We start from the raw sequence: 18,889 nt of genomic DNA, 5'->3' as shown, positions 1-18,889 counted from the left end.
CAATGAATTATATGTCCCAAAATGTCAGTAATATGGAAATTTAGAAACCCTGGTTAACCTGATCTTCCCAAACTGTTTTCTGATCTTTTTCTAATATTGTTAATTTTTTGACTTGAAATATCAAGTCTTAAGTTCTTTTTTTTTTTTGAGACAGAGTCTTGTTATGTCACCCTCGATAGAGTGCTGTGGCATCACAGCTCACATCAACCTCAAACTCTTGAGCATAAGCGATTCTCTTGCCTCAGCCTCTCAAGTAGCTGGGACTACAGGCACTGCCACAACACCCGGCTATTTTTGTTGTTGTTGTTGTTGTTGTTGCCATTTTTGCTTGGCAGGCCCAGGCTGGGTTCGACTCCACCAGCCCTGGTGTATGTGGCTTGCACCCTAGCCGCTGAGCTACAGGCACTGAGTCTCAAGTCTTAAATTCGTAATTTACAAAATAGTCTTTGAGGGAGAGGTGATAAAGTTTAAAAAAGAATGATAATCTTATTCAAACAGCAGAGACAACAAAAAAAAATGATTTTTTTTTTTTTTTTTTAACAATAGATCAACTAAACAGACTTGGGGCCTTTGTCTTGTTTACCTTTGCTACAGGAGAACTTTGAGATCTTTCTTTCATTTGAAGATTATAGCAATAGTTCCCTGGTTGCAGATCTCCAGGAACAGTACATTAAAATTCATGAAGTTGCACAGGCTAAACACAAACCCAAGAGCACCCTAATGCCCATGGCTGCTGAGGAGAAGAACCTGAGCCTGGAGTCAAAGGTGCACAGACAGGCGCTGGCCCTGCAAGTGTCCAGACAAGAGCTGGAGGCAGAGCTGACCTTAAGAGCCTTAAAAGATGGGAATGTAGGAACAGCACTGAAAAAATGCAGGTGATGTTCCAGATCCCTGAATTGTACAGCTTGTCTGAAAGTAACATTTGCTTGCTTTTCTTTAGTCATGAGGGTGGGGCCAGTGGTACTTTTTTGTTTTCACTGAAGGAATTCTCAATTTCTTGCCCTGAGAGTCTATTTTGGGATTCTATGTCTGAAAATAATAGTGTCAAAGGCAAGCAGCAAATACTGCAGAGTTAGGTAACATAACCATTAAATTTAAATTACTGTGTACTTCAGCATTGATAGGCAGTCCTTAAGTTACAAACATCCAACTTATACCTCACACTTATGAACAGAGGCCATTTCAGTGAGTGAGTCCCCGAGTTACCAACATCCAACTGATGTACAACTCGCACTTACAAATGGCAGCTGTTACAGGTAGTAGGTATAACTTACATACAAATTCAACTTAAGAACATAGGTACAGAACTTATCTCATTTGTAACCCAGGGACTGCCTGTGAAGATATCTACTATAACTTGAAAAACAAAGTGTACCATATACCATGAAAACATTTTGGGAACATCATATATGTTGATGATGATGGTTATATATTAACCCCAGAAAGACACGTGTGTTTACTTTCAATATGAGTATTCTAACTACCAACATTTCCTTTCCTACTTAAAGAGATTTGTTTAAGTATCACTGCAATGCTGACACTGGGAAATTACTGTTTCTGACATGTCAGAGACTTTGTCAGATGTTGGCTGATGATATCCCAATGGCAGCACCTGTGGGTCTGAACCTTCCTTCTGAGATACATGATCTAGCATGCCAAGCTGCCACCATCTGCAGTCCAGGTGACAAGATTTATAATATACATAGTTTTATATTCTCAGATTTGTTTCAATCTTATTCCCCAAATGCTTTCACTTTATAACTGGACAGTATAGTAACTAGACAAGAGATAGTATCATCATTTTATAAAGGAATAATTATAATTGATTCCCTTAATTGATTCCCTTTGAGGATAATTGTACAATGTTTCAAAATATTAACAATGACAGTTGATGTTATTCACTTTAGTAGGATTATGAAATTCTTTGTATTATTTTATTTTTAAGCCAAGTTTAAGAAAAAGTTTGAATTGCATTATTTAAGATAGTCAAAGCTATGTTGAAACCTTCCTATTTTGTGGCCTTCCTTAGAATTTTGAATAATAATTATGAAAAGATTGTTTTCATTGGAGACATGAAATATGAGTTTAATGATTTCTCTCTCTCCATTTCCTTTCAGATCTTTTATTAGATGCTTTAGAATTATGTAAATATACTTTAACAGCAGTAGAGCTTTCAAGACAATGCCAAATGGATGACTGTGGAATTCTAATGAAAGTAAGTTAATTTTGATTTTTATTTTCCTCCAAGAAAATTCCCTGCCAACCATAATGTGCTGTTTTAAAATCACTTGTATAGTTTAGGAAAATATGGGATCTACTTCTTATATTTTCTTACTTTAGAGTAGAAAACTACTTTTTTAGTAGAGATGGGATCTTGCTATGTTGGTCAGTCTAGTCATTTGAGCTCTTGGCCTCAAGTGGTCCTCTTACCTCAGCCTCCCACAGTACTGTGATTATAAGTGTGAGCCACCACATCTCACTTAGACTAGAAAACTTGTTAAGGGAATGAGACCTTTTCTTTTTTCCAGTTACATTCAATGGTTTTTGTGGGGTTTTTTTGTATTTTTGAGACAGAGTCTCACTATGTTCCCCTCAGTAGAGTGCTGTGGCATCACAGCTCACAGGAATGTTAAACTCTTGGGCATAAGCAATTCTCTTGCCTCAGCCTTCCAAGTAGCTGAGACTACAGGCCACAATGTCTGGCTGTTTTTTGGTTGTAGTTGTCATTGTTGGCAGGCCCAAACTGGGTTTGAATCTGTCAGCTCTGGTGTATGTGGCTGGCGCCATAATCACTGTGCTATGGGTGCCAAGCCCACATTTAATGACTTTAATTTGAAATGCCTGTTAAAATACTGGGCTTCAAATAAGGCCTCTCTGGACCTTGTCCTTTTGTTAGAATTTAATGTAAATTTACATTTGTATAAGCTATATACCAGAAGAAACGTAGTACATAGTTGTGTTTGACCTTCAGAACAATTGGGCACTAATATATCTGATTGTGGATTCTGCTTGGTGAAGATGTTATCTGTGTTCTGCAATATACTGAGTTCTGTTGTTTCTGTGTGATTTGGTAGACTTCTTTTGGAACTCATAAAGATCCATATGAAGAGTGGTCTTACAGTGACTTCTTCAGTGAAGACGGAATTGTTCTTGAGTCACAATTGGTGCTACCGGTTATTTATGAATTGATTTCATCGCTTGTGCCTCTAACTGGTAAATCTTATTTATATCATTTCTTTGTATGTCTTTCTGCTTTATGCAAATTTAAACTAAAGAGATTTGTAACTAGTATTACAGACTATAACATGAATGAATCTTCTAGGTATATTGTTGATCAATAGGAACCAGATACAAAAGATTATATACTATATGAGTTCATCTACATTAAGTACAAAACCAGGCTAAGACTAAGCTGATTCTGTTGGAATTCAGGGTAGTGGTTGCCCTTGGGGTGGTTAATGACTGCAAAGGACATGGAAGAGTACCTGGGGTGCTGGTAATGTTCTATTTGTTGGTCTGGGTACTGCTCCATTCAGTTTGTGGACGTTTATCAGGTTGTACACTTCCCAGTATACTTCTCTGTATGTGTATTTTAACTTTTTCAAGCAGTTTGCTTTAGAACATTATTTGCTGGCTTGGTGCCTGTGGCTCAAGCAGCTAAGGTGCCAGTCACTTACACCTGAGCTAGTGGGTTCGAATCCATCCTGGGCCCAGCAAACAACAATGACGGCTGCAACCAAAAAATAGCTGGGCGTTGTGGCAGGCACCTGTAGTCCCAGCTACTTGGGAGGCAGGAGAATCACTTGAGCCCAGGATTTGGAGGTTGCTGTGAGCTGTGATGCCACGGCACTCTACCCAGGGTGACAGCTTGAGGCTCTGTCTTAAAAAAAAAAAAAAAAAAGAACATTATTTGCACAGTATTTAAATATCTCTGAGTTTATGTGCTTTATAAAAGAGTTATTTTAGTTAGTGTTAATTTTATCATTCTCTTTTGTAGAAAGCAAGAGATATCCCTTGGAGTCTACAAGTTTGCCATACTGCTCTGCTAATGAAGGTATTTGGCATCAGAAATGTATGTAGTGGCTCGGCACCTGTAGCTCAAGCAGCTAAGGTGCCAGTCACATACACCAGAGCTGGTGGGTTCAAATCCAGCTCGTGCCTGCCAAACAACAATGACAACTACAACCAAAAAATAGCTGGGCGTTGTGGCGGGCGCCTGTAGTCCCAGCTACTTGGGAGGCTGAGGCAAGAGAATCGCTTAAGCCCAGGATTTGGAGGTTGCTGTGAGCTATGACGCTACGGCACTCTACCCAGGGTAACAGCTTGAGGATCTGTCTCAAAAAAAAAGAAATGTATGTAGCATGGCATTAAGATGGCATTAAGATTTTATTTTTATTTTTTTTTGTAGAGACAGAGTCTCACTGTACCGCCCTCGGGTAGAGTGCCGTGGCGTCACATGGCTCACAGCAACCTCTAACTCTTAGGCTTATGCGATTCTCTTGCCTCAGCCTCCCGAGCAGCTGGGACTACAGGCGCCCGCCACAACGCCCGGCTATTTTTTTTGTTGCAGTTTTGGCCGGGCCTGGGTCCGAACCTGCCACCCTCGGCATATGGGGCCGGCACCCTACCCACTGAGCCACAGGCGCCGCCTGGCATTAAGATTTTTTAAACACTCAGTTACAGAAATTCCTTGAAATTCTGAATATGAATCTGACTTAATGTTCTTAATGTAATTATTTAGTTATTACTCTTCTATTGCTAGTCATCTAAATGATCAGGAGATTGTGCAATAGCTTATATGAACTTTTTATGAATTTGTTCACAAATTTTAGTCTCCCAAATGGAGAGATGGTTTTCATCAGCTAATGATTTAAACATCTCAGGTGAACTAAGTAAGTTACAATTAAAGTATCTCATTTTGGGTGGCACCTGTGGCTCAGAGGGTAGGGTGCCGGCCCCATATACCAAGGGTGGCGGGTTCAAACCTGGCCCCGGCCAAACTGCAACAAAAAATAGCCGGTATTGTGGTGGGCGCCTGTCATCCCAGCTACTTGGGAGGCAGAGGCAAGAATCGCCTAAGCCCAGGAGTTGGAGGTTGCTGTGAGCTGTGTGACACCACAGCACTCTACCAAGGGCAATAAAGTGAGCCTCTGTCTCTACAAAAAATAAATTAATTAATTATAATAAAGTATCTGGGAGGTGCCTGTGGTTCAAAGGAGTAGGGTGCCAGCCCCATGTACCGGTGGTGGTGGGTTGAAACCCAACCCCAGCCAAAAAGAAAAACTGCAAAAAAAAAAAAAAAAGGAAGAATAAAAAGTAAAGTATCTCATTTTCTAGTGGACATGGTGACTTTTTGTTGTTGTTTAAGTCAAGCCTTGTGTTAACTCCCAATAACTAACTTGAGAATGAATTCCATGCATTGAAGAAGTGGGCTATACCTGAAAACAGTTTTCAATAATACAGTCTTTTTGTTTATAAAATGTAAATAGGAAAATTCCTTTATTTAGGTAAAATCTTTTTATCACTTCACAGGAGATGGCCTTATTTTGCCTGTTATAAATTCCATTTCTGCCCTACTTCAAAACCTTCAGGAATCTAGCCAGTGGGAACTGGCCCTAAGATTTGTAGTTGGTTCATTTGGTACCTGTCTTCAGCACTCTGTGTCAAACTTCATGAATGCCAGTTTAAGTGAAAAGGTATAGTTTTGAGAACAAATACTTGGACTTCGGGTGAATATAGATGAAAAAGCACTGCCCAAACAAAGGAATTGGGTGTCCACATTATCCTATTTGGCTATGTAACAAGGAAACTGATAATTTGTCAGATTTAAGAAACATTTGTTGAGTATCTACTAAGATTCCAGCGTAGTTCAAGGTGCTTGCACATACTTTTCATACTCTTTTCAATAAACCTAAAAGTCTCCATTTTACAAATGTGGAAACTCAGATTCAGGGAGGTAAATAAGTTAAATGAGATTTTTGGTTGTAATAAGTCTTTGCACTACAAGCTCAGTGCAGTTTTGACTATGTCACATTGGGTCAAAAATATCTCCCTGCTGTTTGTTTGTTTTTTGAGACAGAGTCTCACTATGTGACCCTCGGTAGAAGGCCGTGGCGTCACAACTCACAGTAACCTTAAAATTTGGGGCTTAAGTGATTCTCTTGCCTCAGCCTCATAAGTAGCTGGAACTATAGGCACCTGCCACAACACCCAGCTATTTTTTTTTTTTGGTTGCAGCTGTCCTTGGGCCTAAGCTGGATTCGAATCCGCCAGCTTAGGTGTATGTGGCTGGCACCTTAGCCGTTTGAGCCACAGACCCCAGCTATTTTTTTGTTGCGGTTGTTTAGCTGGCCTGGGCTGGGTTTGAACTTGCCACCCTTGGTGTAAGTGGCTGGCACCATAACCACTGCGCTATGGGCACTGAGCCTTGTGTTTTTTTTGGAGACAGGGACTCACTATGTCGCCCTCAGAATGCCGTGGCATCACAGCTCACAACTTCAAACTCTTGGGCTCAATTCTCTTGCCTCAGCCTCCCAAATAGCTGGGACTACAAGTGCCTGCCACAAAGCCTGGCTATTTTTTTGTTGTAGTTGTCATTATTGTTGAGTATGCCTGGGCGGTTTGAACCCACCAACCTTAGTATATGTGGCCCGCACCCTACCCACTGAGCTATGGGCACCATCTGCTGCTCATTTTGTTATTGTCCAAGTTGTTATAATTTTTGTCTGATAACATCATTGAGAAGACTCTAGAAGACAAACTACCAGTTGATATCTTACTTATGAAGTTGGGTTTCACAGGGAATTATCTTCATTTCTGCTATTCTGTTGATACTTATTTAAAGCTGATTATAATCAACTTTATTGACTTTAAGCTTTCAAACTTAAAATGTACATTGACTCAGAGTCCGTAGCTCGCTGAGTAAGGGCGCCAGCCACATACTAAAGCTGGCAGGTTCGAGCCCAGCCCCGGCCTGCTAAACAACAGTGACAACTGTAGCCAAAAAAATAGCTGGGTATTGTGGCGGGCACCTGTAGTCCCGTTACTCGGCAGGCTGAAGCAAGAGAATCGCTTAAGCTGTGATGCCATGGCACTCTACCAAGGATGACATAGTAAGACTGTCTCAATAAAAAAAAAAAAAAAACTTAAAATGTACAGTTAAGTTTATGAACCAATATATTTACCTTGTCACTGATACTATAATCAAGATATAGAGTATTTTTTTTTAAAGTTCCTTTTTCCCCTTATTGGGGAATCCCCTATTTTCAGCTCTAGCTTTCTAGTTACAGATTAATCCTAATACTTTATGCATATAATGTTCAATTTTCAAAGTTCCCTAATGTTTGAAATGAGTTTTCTGAATGATACGTATGCATGGACCTAAAGATTCTTTTGTTCTTCTCTGAAAGTTATTTGGAGAGACTGCATTATTTAAATCAAGGAATATTGTTATGGGATTGAAAGAAAAAGCCGTTACGTTTATCAGGGAAAATGCTACAACACTACTACACAAGGTAAGTATTTCTTCTAGGTTTCTCCATAAAATCTTTTTTTTGCTTTTTACCTCGGTCAACAGTGCATATGATTTAGTAGTTTATGGTTCCATACGGCACTGTTTTACTCTTCAAAAGCTTCAGGGACTTCTATCACACCTAACTCATAGTGATTTTTTTATCATGATAATTGACATTCTATTGACCCTTTATGAAATGGTAGTTAATCTTTCCTACTCTTTTGTTTTTTTTTTTTTTTTTTTTTTTAAAGAGACTCATTATGTTGCCCTCGGTAGAATGCCATGGCATCAGAGCTCACAGCAACCTCAAACACTTGAGCTTAATTGATTCTCTTGCCTCAGCCTCCCAAGTAGCTGGGACTATAGACGCCCGCCACAACGCCTGGCTATTTTTTTGTTGCAATCGTCATTGTTGTTTAGCAGGCCCAGGCGCAGAGCCAATCTTCCCACTTTTGTCCCCTGATTTTAGTTATTTATGAATTAAAGCATTATAAGGGTCAGGCATGGTGGCTCACACTTACAATTCTAGCACTCTGAGGTGGGTGGATTGCTTGAGCTCAGGAGTTCAAGACCAGCCTGAGCAAGAAGACTGCGATCTCATCTTTAAAAAACTAGCCAGGCTTTATGGTGCGCATCTGCAGTCCCAGCTACTCGGAAGGCTGAGACAAGAGAACTACTTGAGCCCAAGAGTTTGAAGTTGCTGTGTGCTATGTTGCCATGGTACTATATGTGACAAAATGAGACTGTCTCAAAAAATAAATAAATAAAGTATTAAAAAAATAGAAAAAACTAGACAGACGTGGTATCAGGCACCTGTAATTCCAGCTATTTGGGGTCTGGGGCAAGAGAATCACTTGAACCTGGGAGTTTGAGGTTGCTGTGAGCTGACACCACAGCACTCTACATAGGGCGACAGAGTGAGAATCTGTCTCAGAAAAGAAAAAAGCGGGCGGCGCCTGTGGCTCAGTGAGTAGGGCGCCGGCCCCATGTGCCGAGGGTGGCGGGTGCAAACCCAGCCCCCGCCAAACTGCAACAAAAAAATAGCTGGGTGCCAGCCCCGGCCAAACTGCAACAAAAAAATAGCTGGGTGCTGTGGCGGGCATCTGTAGTCCCAGCTACTCGGGAGGCTGAGGCAAGAGAATCACTTAAGCCCAGGAGCTGGAGGTTGCTGTGAGCTGTATGATGCCCCGGCACTCTACCAAGAGCCATAAAGTGAGACTCTGTCTCTACAAAAAAAAAAGAAAAGAAAAAAGCATTATAAGGATTCTAGCTATAATTTATTTCTTTGCCAGAAATCCTAATTTTTCATTAGCCTTTTTTTTTTTTGTGAAAGTTCTAATGTACTTTTTGGTGAAAAAAATGTTTAGGCATTTTGTTTCCATTTGTCAGATTACATTTTTAAAAATGGAAGTAATTTCAAAGTTTCAGAAAATTTTTAAGAACAGTAAAAAGAGCTCTGATATCCCCTTGTTGCTTCATCATTTGCTGGTATGCTTACAGAAGAGGATTATGATAGCTGGGTCTGAATGTTAAAGAGGGTGGCAAGAAGAGATAGGTCCTGTTTTGTAGGGAGAGCAAGTAGAGGACTTACTAATGAAGGGGCACATGAAAAGATTTAAGACTAACTCTTAAGTTTTCAGCCTTATCAGTTGTTTAAATAATAGTGCCATTTTCTGAACCAGGAGGGTTAGTACAGAAACAGATCTGTAGGAGAAAATCAAGAAAGGATTCAATTTTCAATGTTCTATATTTGAGGTCTTTTTGGACTCTGACTCTGAATTGGGAATTTGTATTGAAGTCACAGGAATTGAGCTTGGGAGAAGATGTAAACTTGAGGGTCATCATGGCAAAAGTGCTTTCTTTCTTAAAAGGTCCTTTACAATAATGCTTTCTTTTTTTTTAAATGTTTAAAAAAAATTTTTTTTAGCAAGGTGGAATAAATGTGCTTTTGTGCTTTTCTTTTTTTTTTTTTTTCTGAGATAAAGTCTGCTGTCCTGGGTAGAGTGCTGTGGCATCATAGCTCACAGCAACCTCCAACTCAGGCTCAAGTGATCCTCTTGTGTCAGTTTTTCTATTTTTAGTAGAGATGGGGGTCTCCTTTTGCTCAGGCTGGTCTTGAACTCATGAGCTCAAGCAATCCACTCAATTCTGCCTCCCAGAGTTCTGGGATTACAGGCATGAGCCACCACGCCTGGCCCTAAGTTGAATATTGAAACAATCTTATGAAGTGGTTGTTTTTATAAGTTGAAAGCTCAGGGATATCAGCAATCTCATGTGGTTAAACCTAATTGATAAAAGAGAGTTAAGTCTTCAATCCAGGTCACAATAGAGGTCAGGAAGAGGAAGGGAATCCAGTAGAAGAAATACAAAGAAACAGCCAGTGAAAAGGAAGACCAACCAGGAGAGTCTGGGGTCCCTGAAGTTTAATGTGGAATGTTTTATGAAGTGGGGGATTGACTGTACCCAAACTGTGAGTACAGCTGGTGGAGTCCTGGGGTTGAGGGCTTTGCAAGGGAGAATCTTCTACAGTGGTTTTCTGTAAAGGGGAGCAGAGAAATATGGTAGGAGCAACCATATTGAGTGATTTTGTTCTGAGAGTACTGAGCCACAAGAGAGGAAAAACTAGTGATAGAGAGAATAGACTTTGGCAGGAGCAAGACTTTTAAGTAGATAAGGACAGATGGGGTCCAGAGGACTAAAAGGGGAGCTGGTAGTTTCGGTGGTGGGAGGATGAGGCAGATGAGTTCTGGTTGCTTCTGATTTCTCAGTGAAGCAGAATGTGAGATCATTGGCTAAGCATGAGGACAGGAAGGGGATACTGGAGATGTGAAAGGAAGGGGTAAAAGAGGCATGCAAAGAGTAGAACTTGTTACAGTTGCTTCCTTTAATTTCTGATAAAAGGTCATTAAACCTAAGCAAACACATTGGAACTGTGTTACTATAAATAACTTTTCATGAAACACTTGTTTTTTCATAGTGTCTATAATTCAATTTAGTGATCCATAAGCCTTCAGAGACTTAATTCTGTTGTGATTGTGAAGAATTTGCTTCTTTTGATAATTTTCTTCCCATAGGTATTTAATTGTCGCCTGGTGGATCTTGACCTGGCATTGGGTTACTGCACTTTCTTACCCCAAAAAGATGTGTTTGAAAATCTCTGGAAGCTCATAGATAAAGCATGGCAGAATTATGACAAAATTCTGGTAAGCCCCGAGGAAGCACATCTTAAGTTTCTTGAAGTATTAAAGATTTGGGAGAGAAATGAAGTTAGCTTTGCCACCAGGTTTTAAAGATTTAGTGGAAGAAATGTTGAGTGAACTCACATGCTTTCTACCAACTTTTGCTTAACCAGTGACATACTGGTGAATATATATACAAGTCATAAGCATTGCTCAACCCAAAGACATACGATGTCTTTTATTTCTTAAAATCTGTAGACATAGGCTCAGCACCTGCCGCTCAAGCGGCTAAGGTGCCAGCCACATACACCTGAGCTGGAGGGTTTGAATCCAGCCCAGGCCCGCCAAAACAACAATGATGGCTGTAACCAAAAAATAGCCAGGTGGTGTGGCAGGCGCCTGTGGTCCCAGCTACTTGGGAGGCAGAGGCAGGAGACTTGCTTGAGCCCAGGAGTTGGAGGTTGCTGTGAGCTATAATGCCAAGGCACTCTACTCAGGGCAACAGCTTGAGGCTCTGTCTCAAAAAAAAAAAATCTGTAGACATAGGTTCAAGAAGGAAAAATCTGTATGTAGCCTTGGAACTTCACGTCTTATACTTACTGTGATATATGTGAAATCCTAGACCCTGAGTCATTTCTTTTTTATAGGATAAGTTTAACAGATAGAAAACTTCCCTTGGATGTTGTTTGTTTTAAAACTTAACCTTTTATGCTAGGAGGGTGAGGCGGGTGGATTGCCTGAGCTCACAGGTTCGAGACCAGCCTGAGCCCGAGCAAGACCTTGTCTCTAAAAATAGCTGGGCATTGTGGCAGGTGCCTGTAGTCCCAGCTACTTGGGAGGCTGAGGCAAGAGGATCGCTTAAGCCCAAGAATTTGAGATTGCTGTGAACTATGATGTCACTCTAACAAGGGCAACAAAGTGAGACTCTGTCTCAAAAAAACCTTTTATGGGGATTTTGCTTGCAAGATAACTAAACTTTGCCTTTTATTATAAAGGAAAGCCAGACTAAATTTATGATATCATACAAAAAACTGAATTACCTAAATACTGTATAAGAAGTAATAACGGTGTACAAAGCAATGCGTAACACTCTACACTGTTATCACAAAGAAAGGTTATGATTTTTATTGTTGGGTTTCATCTAAAAGCTATTGGAAGAACTTATTCTATTTGCAATTGTTAATTCTATTTTACTTTTTTAGGCAATATCCCTGGTAGGTTCGCAGCTAGCCAGTCTCTATCAGGAAATAGAAATGGAGCTTAAGTTCCATGAACTCAGTACTGATGCCCGGTGGGGTATTCGCCTTGGTGAACTTGGAGTGAGTATTCCTTGTGTTGCTGTTATTAATTCTGATAATCACCCAATTGGAAAATGTAAAATAAAGACTTCATTATCTTTTACTTCAGGGGTGTGGGAGAGAATATGTATGTACTCACTCATAAATTTTAGTTATATTAAGTACACACACATTGGTACTTTCAAAGAAATAAGGTCTTTTTGCCTCATTTCCTTTTTTCTGTATATTTAAGGAGATTAAAAGGTGCCTGACATTTTCAGCTGCTTAGCTTTGTCATTTCTGGGCATGCATATATCTAGTATGAGTTGACATTTATGCTGATTCAGGCCTAGCCTTTAGCTTCATGCTTTTATTTTCTGGTGGTGTTAGTTGGTTAAAGATAATATGAAAATGTATATACAGGTATACTATCCTTCAGAACTCCTAGAAGGGAAAAGCAAATGTTTCTTTCTTTTGACTTTACATTAGATCTAGGTTTTATAGTCAAAAGAACAGGCAAAAATGTTGCCAAAGATATAAAACATCTTAATTAATTTTCACATAGTTTATCGGGAAGATAATCATTACAGAAGTGTTTTAAGGCCTAATTCCTAAGTAGTAATGGGACTGGTGTTCTATTGGCCCTAACAACTAAACTTCACAGATGAGGAGGTAATTTTTAGGGTGGCTAAGAAGGCTGTTGGATACATATACATCTCAAATCTCAGAATAATGGTTGGGTTTAAAAATAAAAGTTGGAAGAACTATAAAAATTTTTTTCCTTTTAAAAAAATAATCAGCTGGGGAGGGTGAGGCAAGAGAATCGCCTAAGCCCAAGAGCTGGAGGTTGCTGTGAGCTATGACACAATTGCACTCTACCGAGAGCAACAAAGTAAGATTATGTCTCAAAAAATAAAAATAAAAATAATAGGCTGGCGGCACCCAATGCTCAGTGAGTAGGGAGCCAGCCACATACATCAAGGCTGGCAGGTTTGAACCTGGCCCAAGCCAGCTGGGACAACAATGACAACAACAAAAAAGTGGCTGGGCATTGTGGCGGGTGCTTGTGGTCCCAGCTACTTGGGAGGCTGAGGCAAGAGAATCACTTAAGCCCAAGAGTTTGAGGTTGCTGTGAGCTGTGACACCATGCCACTCTACTGAGGGTGACATAGTGAAACTCTTGTCTCAAAAAAATAAAATAAAATAATAGGCCCAGGGCCATGTGTGGTGGTTTATGCCTGTAATCCCAGCACTCTGAGAGGCTGAGGTGAGTGGATTCCCTGAACTCACCGGTTTGAGACCAGCCTGAGCAAGATCAAGAACTCGTCTATAAAAATAGCTGGGCGTTGTGGTAGGCGCTTGTAGTCCCAGGTGCTTGGGAGGCTGAGGCAAAAGAATTGCTTAAGCCCAAGATTTTGAGGTTGTCGTGAACTATGATTCCATGACACTCTACCAAGGATGACAAAGTGAGACTCTGTCTCAAAAACAAGAAGAAAAGAAACATAGGCTGAGTGCAGTGGCTCACACCAGCACTTTGGGAGGCTAAGGAAGGAAGATTGCTTGAGGCCATCCTAGGCAACATAGCAACACCTCATCTCTACAAAAATATAAAAGTGTTAACTGAGCATGGTAGCATAAGCCTGGAACCCTAGCTACTTGGGAGCCTGAGGCAAGACAATTGCTTGAGCCCAGGAATTTGGGGTTATAGTGAGCTATGATCACACCACTTTACTCTAGCCAGGGAGACAGCCAAGACTTTGACTCAAAATAAATAAATAAATAAATAAATAAATAATAAATAGTAAAAGGGCAGGTTGTTGCCCTTATTCTGATACATTTCCGTTCATAAGGTTTTATTTTTCTCTTTTTACTTCTAGATTTCTTTTCAACCAGTTTTCAGACAACATTTTCTCACCAAGAAAGACCTCATTAAAGCACTTGTGGAGAATATAGATATGGACACAAGCCTTATTCTGGAATATTGCAGGTAATTCCTTAAACTTTAATGGTATTTTTGCTGTTAGTTTAACAAACTGATAATTCTTACTGTGAGAACAAAGTAATAAAGATGATTATTACACGTGGTCTGTATACCTCTGATATTTTCTTTCCCTCACTCTCAAACTGAATAAATCCAAATCTAGATTAAATTCTCTTATGATACCACCTTTTCTTTTTTTTTTTTTTTTGATACCACCTTTTCAATTCACTGTTTAGTGCTTCCCAAATTTGCCTCTACCTCAGTGGGTAGGATGTTGGCCCCATATACCGAGGGTGGCAGGTTTGAACCCGGCCCCAGCCAAACTGCAACAAAAAATAGCCGGGTGCTATGGTGGGCGCCTATAGTCCCAGCTACTTGGGAGGCTGAGGCAAGAGAATTGCCTAAGCCCAAGAGCTGGAGGTTGCTGTAAGCTGTGATGCCACAGCACTCTACCAAGGGCGACAAGTGAGCTCTGTCTCTAAAAAAAAAAAGAAAGAAAGGAAAAGAATCTCTAGGGGCTCGGTGCCAGCCACATACACCTGAGCTGACGGGTTCAAATCCAGCCCGGGCCCACCAAACAACAATGACGGCTGCAACCAAAAAATAGCTGGGTGTTGTGGTGGGCGCCTGTAGTCTCAGCTACTTGGGCAGCAGAGGCAAGAGAATTGCTTGAGCCCAGGAGTTGGAGGTTGCTGTGAGCTGTGATGTCATGGCACTCTACCCAGGGTGACAGCTTGAGCTCTGTCTCAAAAAAAAAAAAAGAATCTCTAGGACACGCAACAGCACTCTACCAAGGGTGACATAGACTCTTGTCTCCAAAAATAATAATGATAAATAAATAAATAAATAAAAAGAATTTTGGTTATGTTGTCCTTTTTTTCCTGTGTATATGCTAACATGCACTTTATAAAATTTATTTATTTTGGGTGGCGCCTGTGGCTCAGTCGGTAGGGCGCCGGCCCCATATACCGAGGGTGGCAGGTTCAAACCCGGCCCCGGCCAAACTGCAACCAAAAGATAGCCGGGCGTTGTGGTGGGCGCCTGTAGTCCCAGCTACTCGGGAGGCTGAGGCAAGAGAATCGCTTAGGCCCAGGAGTTGGAGGTTGCTGTGAACTGTGTGAGGCCACGGCACTCTACCGAGGGCCATAGGGTGAGACTCTGTCTCTACAAAAAAAAAAAAAAAAAAAAATTATTTATTTTGTGACAGAGTCTTACTATATCGCACTTGGTAGAATGCTATGGCGTCACAGCTCACAGCAATCTCAAATTCTTGGGCATAAGCGATTCTCTTGTCTCAGTCTCCCAAGTAGCTGGGACTACAGGCGCCCACCCCAACACCCAGCTGTATTTTTGTTGCAGTTGTCATTGTTGTTTTAGCTGGCCCGAGCTGGGTTTGAACCCGCCAGCCTGGGTGTATGTGGCTGGCGCCATAACCACTGTGCTACGGGCCCTGAGCCAATATAAAATTTATTTAAAGCAAACTTATAATTTACATACCATCTTATAGTATGTCATTTAGTTAATAGTATGTATTCCAAGGTCAATACCTTTGTCATCTCTGTTGAATTCTATGATATTCCTTTGTATGAATATGGCTAAATTTTTATGATGGGAGCATGTGCCTAAGTATTTTGTCAGAAACTCTGCATGGGAATGTATGCCTTTAGGGAGATCATTGTGTAATTGAATACTTTTTTTTTTTGAATATTTCTTTTAGCACATTTCAGTTGGACTGTGACGCAGCTCTTCAGCTATTCATTGAAACGCTGCTCCACAATAGTAATGCCAGCCAAAGCCAGAAAGATGCAAGTCCAGAGTGTACAAAGCAACAGCGTTCCAAACTCCTGGCCAAAGCCCTTGAAATGGTTCCTTTACTAACAACCACAAAAGATTTGGTCATCAGTCTTAGTGGAATACTGCATCAGGTAGATGAATGGTGAAATGAATATATCAGGGCATCTGAAACATCCCTCTCACTTTTAATTTACTAGATACATATATAGTGACAAATTGGATGTATATGTTCTATATTTTTATGAACTTTTCATTTTGAATCAATTCTTGATTCTATGTTTTAATAAACAGTTTACTATGGCAATTTTCCTGTCTTATATTTTTAAAAAATAGACCTAGCACTTTTTCCCAAATTTTTGAAAACAGCACACGTTCTTTGAAAAAAAAATCAAACTGGAGAGAAAGGAATAAATCAAAAAGGGAATTTCTCTATAACCCCGTTCCCTGGAGATAAAAATGTTAATAGTTTGGTGTAGTGTCTGTTGTACACTAAATATGCTATTCTCTTGTTCTCTTCTTACATTTAACATATTCTCATTACATGTCAATACCTGTACATCTGTCTTTTTTTTTTTTTTTTTTTTTTGAGCCACAGTCTTATTTTGTCACCCTCAGTAGAGTGCTGTGGCATCACGGCTCACAGAAACCTCAAACTCTTGGGCTCAAGCGATTCTCTTGCCTCAGCCTCCCAAGTAGCTGAGACTACAGGTGCCTGCCACAACGCTGGCTATTTTTTGTTTGTTTTATTTTGTTTAGCAGGCCCTGTCCAGGTTCGAACCCACCAGCCCCTGAGCATGTGGCTGGCGCCCTAAGCACTTAGCTACAGGTGCCCCATCTGTCTCATTTTTTTGACAAATACATATTTATTATTCTACTATATGAATAAAACATACTGTATTTGACCAGCCTTTTATTGATGGTCATTTACATTGTTTGTAAATTTTAATTCTTTATTTGTTTTAATTTTTAAGAAATGTCTTGATAAGGGGTCCTACTATTTTGGCCATGCTGGTTTTGAGCTCCTGGATGCAAGCAAGCCTCCTGCCTCAGCCTCCTTTGTTGCTGGGATTATAGGCATATACCACTGAGCCCTAAATTTTATTATAAATTATTATTATTATTTTTTGCAGTTTTTGGCTGGGGCTGAGTTTGAACCTGCCACCTCTGGCATATGGAGCCAGCGCCCCACTCCTTTGAGCCACAGGCGCCACCCTATTATAAATTATTAACAATGAATATCTTCAATGAATATGAATATGTATAAACAATGAATATTTTATACTTTTATTTGATTTTTTTTTTTTTGAGATCTGAAAATTAGAATTTTTAAGTCAAGGGGGTAGTTTGATGGGGGAATAAAGGTAGGTAGCAGTAGAAATAAGATTGTTAAGACTGTAAGAAATATTTCAGTTTTATATTTTGCCTGTAATTCAGCCAAAAATTATATAGACTTGCTCAAATTTTCTAGGCGTATAGTAGTTCATCTTCCTACTTTGTTAAATTTTGTTTTCGTGTGACTTTAGTTGGCATTTAAAAAATAGAAAAAAGTATGTTGTAAGCACTCCAATTTGTACAAATAATCAACACACTGAAATGGGCATAATTGTATTTATGATCTATGTACAAAAGAGAAAAAATGGTGTATAGGCAGAAACAGGGCAAAGAGAATACTTCCTTTTTTTTTTTTTACACGTGTATATATACATACCACCCCATTAACTTTTATATTACAGTATATAGGAAGAGCTGAAACGAAATCCTTTCAGAAACTTACTTGGAGGCCTGTGATTTTAGTTGTGTCATTTCCCAAAAAAAGTCAATTTCTTCTTGTTCTGATTTTCCCATCATAAGTAGAAGAAATAAAACTTTAATTCCAAAACCTTATAAAATTATGAAATTTTTGGGCGGCGCCTGTGGCTCAGTCGGTAAGGAGGGTGGCAGGTTCAAACCCTGCCCCAGCCAAACTGCAACAAAAAAATAGCTGGGCGTTGTGGTGGGCGCCTGTAGTCCCAGCTACTCGGGAGGCTAAGGCAAGAGAATTGCTTAAGCCGGGCTGCACCTGTGGCTCAAGGAGTAGGGCACCGGTCCCATATGCCGGAGGTGGCAGGTTCAAACCTAGCCCCGGCCAGAAAAAAAAAAAAAAGAGAATCGCTTACGCCCAGGAGTTGGAGGTTGCTGTGAGCTGTGTGAGGCCACGGCACTCTACCGATGGCCATAAAGTGAGACTCTGTCTCTACAAAAAAAAAAAAAAAATTATGAAATTTTCACCATATGATGATTCTTTTTTTATATCTTTAGTGTTTTAAGAGCATCTTTATTAAAACAATATTCTCTAGCTTTTAATAGCTTTTGAGATATTTTAAGCATTTATATTTATGCAAACAGCACTTATATTTATGCTAACAGTGCATTTTAGAACTTAGAAAATTTGAGCCCAGTTTTTTTTTTTTTTTTTTTATTAAATCATAGCTGTGTACATTAATGCGATCATGGGGCACCATACACGGGTTTTATAGACCATTTCACATGTACCCTTGTAAGATGCACTGTAGGTGTAATCCCACCAATCACCCTCCCTCTGTCCATCCTCCCCCCTCCCTCCCCTCCCTCTCCTCCTTCCCCATATCCTTAGGTTATAACTGGGTTATAGCTTTCATATGAAAGCCATAAATTAGTTTTATAGTAGGGCTAAGTACATTGGATACTTTTTCTTCCATTCTTGAGATACTTTACTAAGAAGAATATGTTTTAGCTCCATCCATGTAAACATGAAAGAGGTAAAGTCTCCATCTTTCTTTAAGGCTGCATAATATTCCATGGTGTACATACACCACAATTTATTAATCCATTTGTGGATCAATGGGCACTTGGGCTTTTTCCATGACTGAGCCCAGTTTTAAAAGAGTATTAATCTAATTTAACATTGTAATGCACTGAGATTTTATATTTGTAATCATACTGATGAACATAATTGAGTAAAAGTATCAGCATGGCAATGTCATCTCAAAGTTTGATATGTTTTGTTTCTGTACAGTTGGATCCCTATGACTACGAAATGATTGAAGTTGTCCTGAAAGTTATAGAAAGAGCCGATGAAAAGATAACCAATATTAATATTAATCAGGTATAACAAATTAAGAAAGAT

At 39.8% G+C, this 18,889-nt stretch overlaps 1 protein-coding gene across 1 annotated transcript in view; it reads left to right on the top strand.

Annotated features, from left to right (window-relative positions):
* KNTC1 (kinetochore associated 1) overlaps positions 1–18,889 on the top strand; it is a 109,816-nt gene that overhangs the window by 60,093 nt on the left and 30,834 nt on the right. The window contains exons 34-45 of the mRNA XM_053589707.1: positions 595–875; positions 1,509–1,681; positions 2,118–2,215; positions 3,075–3,213; positions 3,998–4,054; positions 5,533–5,696; positions 7,410–7,514; positions 10,588–10,716; positions 11,895–12,011; positions 13,847–13,956; positions 15,668–15,875; positions 18,779–18,868. Of these exons, the coding sequence (XP_053445682.1) occupies positions 595–875; positions 1,509–1,681; positions 2,118–2,215; positions 3,075–3,213; positions 3,998–4,054; positions 5,533–5,696; positions 7,410–7,514; positions 10,588–10,716; positions 11,895–12,011; positions 13,847–13,956; positions 15,668–15,875; positions 18,779–18,868 (1,671 nt within the window). The remainder of the gene's footprint in view (positions 1–594; positions 876–1,508; positions 1,682–2,117; positions 2,216–3,074; positions 3,214–3,997; positions 4,055–5,532; positions 5,697–7,409; positions 7,515–10,587; positions 10,717–11,894; positions 12,012–13,846; positions 13,957–15,667; positions 15,876–18,778; positions 18,869–18,889) is intronic.

This window comes from Nycticebus coucang, chromosome 4 (genome assembly GCF_027406575.1).
Source record: "Nycticebus coucang isolate mNycCou1 chromosome 4, mNycCou1.pri, whole genome shotgun sequence".
NCBI classification, from domain to species: domain Eukaryota; kingdom Metazoa; phylum Chordata; class Mammalia; order Primates; family Lorisidae; genus Nycticebus; species Nycticebus coucang.
Note: the sequence above shows the minus strand (reverse complement) of the source record. Positions and strands in the feature narration are given on the sequence as shown.